The following is a 6,000-nucleotide window of genomic DNA, read 5'->3' as shown; positions in this document are numbered from 1 at the left end:
ATACAATGAAGAAACCCGAAGACACACAGAGTGCCCGAGGAGGGGGGCCAGACAGAGGGGGGGGGACCTACCGTCTTCAGCCGTTTGACGGCGTCCTCACAGATGTGCATCCCTCTGGACTCCTCCACCTCCACATGACCCAGGTACTGCAGAGCACAGGGGGGTCAGTGACAAACCTCTATGACACTTCAAGTACACACAAATACACAAACATGTAAACACATGAACACACATGAACACACATGAACACACATGTACACACGTGTACACACACATGTACACACATGTACCCACAAATACACAAACATGTACACACATGTACACACATGAACACACATGTACACACGTGTACACACACATGTACACGCATGTACACACAAATACACAAGCATGTACACACATGTACACACATGAACACAAGTACACACAAATACACACACATGTACACACATGAACACACCTGTACACACACATGTACACACATGTACACACAAATACACAAACATGTACACACATGTACACACATGAACACACATGAACACACGTGTACACACGTGTACACACACATGTACACACATGTACCCACAAATACACAAACATGTACACACATGTACACACATGAACACACATGTACACACGTGTACACACACATGTACACGCATGTACACACAAATACACAAGCATGTACACACATGTACACACATGAACACAAGTACACACAAATACACACACATGTACACACATGAACACATGTGTACACACACATGTACACACATGTACACACAAATGCACAAACATCTACACACATGTACACACATGAACACACATGTACACACGTGTACACACACATGTACACACAAATACACAAACATGTACACACATGTACACACATGAACACAAGTACACACACATGTACACACATGAACACACGTGTACACACACATGTACACACACATGTACACACAAGTACACACAAATACACAAACATGTACACACATGTACACACATGAACACACATGAACACACAAATACACAAAAATGTAAACACATGAACACACATGTACACACGTACACACACATGTACACACATGTACCCACAAATACACAAACATGTACACACATGTACACACATGAACACACATGTACACACGTGTACACACACATGTACACACATGAACACAAGTACACACACATGTACACACATGAACACACATGAACACACGTGTACACACACATGTACACACAAATACACAAACATGTACACACATGTACACAAATGTACACACATGAACACACGTGTACACACACATGTACACACAAGTACACACAAATACACAAACATGTACACACATGTACACACATGTACACACATGAACACACGTGTACACACATGTACACACACATGTACACACATGTACACACAAATACACAAACATGTACACACATGAACACACATGTACACACATGTACACACATGTACACACACAATATTTGATCTCCTTAGGACGTGTCATTCAATGACTGAGATTCAAACATCCTCAAAATTAGGAAAAGAAAATAAATCAATACATTAAAAAGATGAATTTTTCTTTTGTTTATAAAATTAGATCAAAAAGTGTAGAAATTATTCTTGATTTTCTATATTTATTCAGGTTTATCTTTCAGGCTTTTTCTACTGTTTCCTCTGATTATTAAAAGCAGGTGGGAGGAGCCAGATAAAGACTGAAATAAAATAAACAAAAATTACAACAAAAAAAACGTGTTTATTTGTAATACATTCAACTTTGATTCAAAATGAAACATTAACCCTCAAATTCTTTCACTGATTTTTTTCCTTTTAAATTTATTTTCCTGCATCTTTTTCTTTTTGCTGTAAATTTGACTATTTTATGAATTAAACTTTTTCTTTTTCAGTTTCTATTAGTAATGCTTTTGTTGTTTAATGTTTAAGGAAACAAATATAGAACATAAAACTGAAGTTTTGTTATAAAATAAAGATTTGTTATCTTATCGAAGTGACCCTCATCCTCATCCTGTCGGAGGATCATCTTAATCCAGAGTTTCTTTTCTCTGTGAAATCTCGACTTTCTGTGGTTATAAACAGCAGTAACAACAATCTCTACTCTGAGGATCCTCGAGGTCAAGTTCTCCATCTCTGCGTCACATAGACATCCATGTCTGACCCTCAGCCTCCCCAGCAGCGATTGTCCCTGACAGGAAGTCCTCACCCTTTCCTTACAGACAGAACACGGCGAGCTTCCCTGACCCCGCCCACTTGTACCCCGCCTTCAGGCCGGACTATATTTAGAGCGTGACGTTGGAGTCGTGAGTCACGTCATCGTGTGCATCAGAGCACGCACGCGTTAACGTGTCCAGAACCAGCAGCAGAAAGGAGGCTACTGGAGAGGAGGAGGCGACAGGAGGAGTCAGGGAGGCGACCGGAGGAGTCAGGGAGGCGACCGGAGGAGTCAGGGAGGTGACTGGAGGAGTCAGGGAGGTGACTGGAGGAGTCAGGGAGGTGACCGGAGGAGCGGATGCTGACGAAAAGGATCAGGAGGAAATCGATCGAGACGTTTCATCACCATCCCAGCAGGAAGAAGGTTTCCTCCAGAACACATGGATTGACTCCTCCAGCTCAGTGGCCTCGTGGTGGAGTGTCCGCCCTGACATTGGTCATAGTTCATTTCCATGGTTGGAGGGGGGGTTGAACCACCGTCTGGTTTCTGAGCGTGACAGCAGATCACTTAATCCCATAATATAAACCAAAGATGCATCATTAGTTCAGGTTGGATGAGGAGATGACTCCGCCCACTCTAACCTGTCTTGTTAAGCATTTATTTTCACAATAATGTGATTTGATACTAAAAAGTGATATCTGTAAATGAGTTAAGGGGCACTAAAAAGTTCAGAATCATCACAGTTACATATTTAATTCATTTATTGGGGGTCAGTTCTTGACCTTTAGCGGGTCACGCAAAGCTTACTGCCAAAACCCCCAGCAATAAATAACAGGTCCAAAGACATCTGAGGGGTTTTGGGGGTGGAGCCTCACCCTCCCCCTCCCCCCCGAGCAGTTTGCTATGAGAAAACACCCAGATTTGTGTGTGTATTTCCTGATTTGTGACTCATACATTATATTTATGCATTAGTGCAAAATTTATGAAATAAAAAAATACTGTTTACACAAGCACAAATTAAAATTACAACAGCTTGAAAATAATTATACGCACAAATTGCTTGCTATACACACAAAACCACATTTACACACAGATCTGGTGTGAGACTGCTTTCACGTCTCCATGACTCTTGTGTTTGTGATGCGTTTGAATGCTGCTAGAATGCTGGGTCATCAGAGTTTTGTATCAGATGCTTTGAACTCAGATTGTGAATATTATCTGGTGAAAATTACATTTTCCCTCTTTCTTAAACTGATATGCCCAATTTTTAAATCAATCAATCAATCAGCAGACTTTATTAATCCCAAGGGAAACTGGTGGACAACATTCAGAACATACTGCCCAGATTAGCAGCAGCCACGCTAATCTGGCGGCACTAAAGATTTGTGTCTACAGTTAATTTTTAAGCTGTTGTCATTTTTATTTGTGTGTGTAAACTGTATTTTGTATTTTTTTATTCAATAATTTTTGCACTTATGCATAAAATGTATTGTATGAGTTACAAATCAAGATCGGGTTGAGTCTATTTTCTCTCCATAGTTTGCTGCCTCAGAACTTATTTTTAAAAACCAGACTCTGCCCGATTTTTAGGATTAAAGTGTCTATAACCACCGTCATGAATGAAGAGCTTAAGCTGACAAACAGGAAGTAAAAAGTTCAGGTGGACTCCATCACAGACGGCGGTATCAGCTGTTTTTCTGGAAAGCGGCGATGCGAGCGTGGAGCTCCTGATTGTGCTGAGCCCAGCTGAGCAGAGGGAGAGCTCACAGGTGTGTGAGACACCTGTCGGCGTATCCTCACCTGAAGCAACAGGACGAGACTGAGTGAATCTGTTCTTACTGAGGGAGGGGGGGCAGCATGGTAGGTTGCAGTTGTGCTGGTGGATATGGGCAAAATTTTATATCACGATATAAATTATTTATATCGTGATATAAATTATTTTGTATCATGATATAAAATAGACTTATATGATATAAAATGATATAAAAGACGCTTTGGGCCTTCAAAGGAAGGTAGAAAGTGCTATACAAGTATACACCATTTACCATATGTATGGTCATATTGCGCAGCACTGGGTTGGACCTTCACAGTGAAGGCTTGTTTACAGAGGCAGCTAGCCGTGGGAGCGCGTGGACCCGCAGGTACGAGGACCGAGCAACCATTGGTTGATCTGGTCCGATGAGGACAAAGCTGCTTCTTCTGTCTTCAGAGACCCGAGAACAGTCTAAATGTAGCTCTGAAGACAGCGAGGTGGGTGTAGCAGGGGGGAGGATGAAACCATGGCGACGTCTAAGAGCTCAGAGCCTGAATCTGTGGCGTTTGTACAACCACGTCTCCATCAGCCTGCCCTCACCTTCACCAGTGATGGTGAAACGTCTAACCGACTGCAGTGAAGTCTGTCACCACGAGGACCGCCACTGAGGTTCCTCATGGTGACAAGAACCTGGTTTCACAACAGTTCCCTCCTTCTCTGAGGGAGGTGGGCGGGTGTGGAGAGGAAGCTCCTTCTGTCTGAAGATCTTCAGAATCAGGTAAAGCTGCATCATGGTATCGATGAAGATCCGCTGAGCTTTCAGGGCTTCAGTCGCTCTCTGAGTGTGAATCTGTGTGTGCAGATATGTCTGGAGGGGGGGGGTCACCTTGACTGCGAAGCTGCACTTCCCGCCGCGGACCGCCTCCTCGTCGGTCTGCCACTGGTGTGGCCGGCTGGACTCCGGCACATAGACGTCCTTCTTACGGCGGAAGCTCTGCCGTAGTTTATTCATCACTGAGCTCCCTGCAACACAGAGACCACCGTCACGTTCCTCAGCGCCACATTTCAGTCCAACGTTACTCCCAGAAATTGGTTTAGGTCAAGAAAAATCTCTGAGAGACACTTTCTAGGGCTGAAAGAAGAACCGCGGTCCCTCTTTATCGTGGGACTTTAGATCTAAAAATAAACTGCTATAAACCCACAAAGTATTCATCTTTATGTTTCACAATAAAACTGGAAATGAATGAAGGAAATGAAAAACTGATCTGATTTATGTGGATCTGACAAACTGAAGACCTTCTGTACAGGAGACATGACAGATCAGACTGACTGATAGTTCTCAGACCACAATAACTGTAAAAGTATTTTTAAAGTAGTAACATTCACTCATAGATGACAGGGTTATCACCCAGCAAATGTTCACCAGCTGATTTGAAGAATCAAAAAGGCTGATGAACTGTTTCCTGCAGAAGCTTCAAACAGAAAATCACTGAGATTCTCTTAAACTTTGGTTCAGTTTGTTGTTTTCTGTCCAACAATTAAACTAAAAAACATCTACATCTCTTCAAATGAAGCTAAAACATATAAATTAGCACGAAAGTGACGCTGCTGTGTTCGGACTTTTGGTGACAGAATAAAGCTTCATTTGTCCTCTAAAAGGTTTGGTTGATCTGCTCACAGTAAAACTGTAAGACTCCGGTACTCGAACGGCCTCCCACTCTACGTGCGTTCCTCTTCGGCTTTAAGGGAGGATTAAAAGGCACAAAAAAGCAAAGACCCAATTAAAAGTTCCTGATCCAAACTGGAAGTGAAGGTTCATCCATCACGGAAAAACCTGCCTTCAGTCTCCCAGGGTAATTTGTACCCGGGACCAAAAGTCACCGAGCCATGCTGCGCTGACGGCGAACACGTGAGCGGACTCTCTGACCGACCGGTCGCAGCGCAAACTTCAGAGCAGATGAGGATCTGCTGAGATTAAAGTAATCCAGGAGAGTTGACTGTCGACAAACAAGCAGCCAGACGGCAAACACGACAGCGTCCCACTGAACCGCATTCACAGGGACGGTCCGC

General features: G+C 43.0%; 1 protein-coding gene across 1 annotated transcript in view; it reads right to left on the bottom strand.

Annotated features, from left to right (window-relative positions):
• numb (NUMB endocytic adaptor protein) overlaps nucleotides 1–6,000 on the bottom strand; it is a gene marked incomplete in the record, with an annotated part of 40,486 nt that overhangs the window by 11,954 nt on the left and 22,532 nt on the right. The window contains 2 exon segments of the mRNA XM_024275301.2: nucleotides 72–146; nucleotides 4,817–4,953. Of these exon segments, the coding sequence (XP_024131069.1) occupies nucleotides 72–146; nucleotides 4,817–4,942 (201 nt within the window).

Source organism: Oryzias melastigma, linkage group LG22 (assembly GCF_002922805.2).
Source record: "Oryzias melastigma strain HK-1 linkage group LG22, ASM292280v2, whole genome shotgun sequence".
NCBI classification, from domain to species: Eukaryota; Metazoa; Chordata; class Actinopteri; order Beloniformes; family Adrianichthyidae; genus Oryzias; species Oryzias melastigma.
This window is presented reverse-complemented; position numbering and strand designations above follow the sequence as displayed.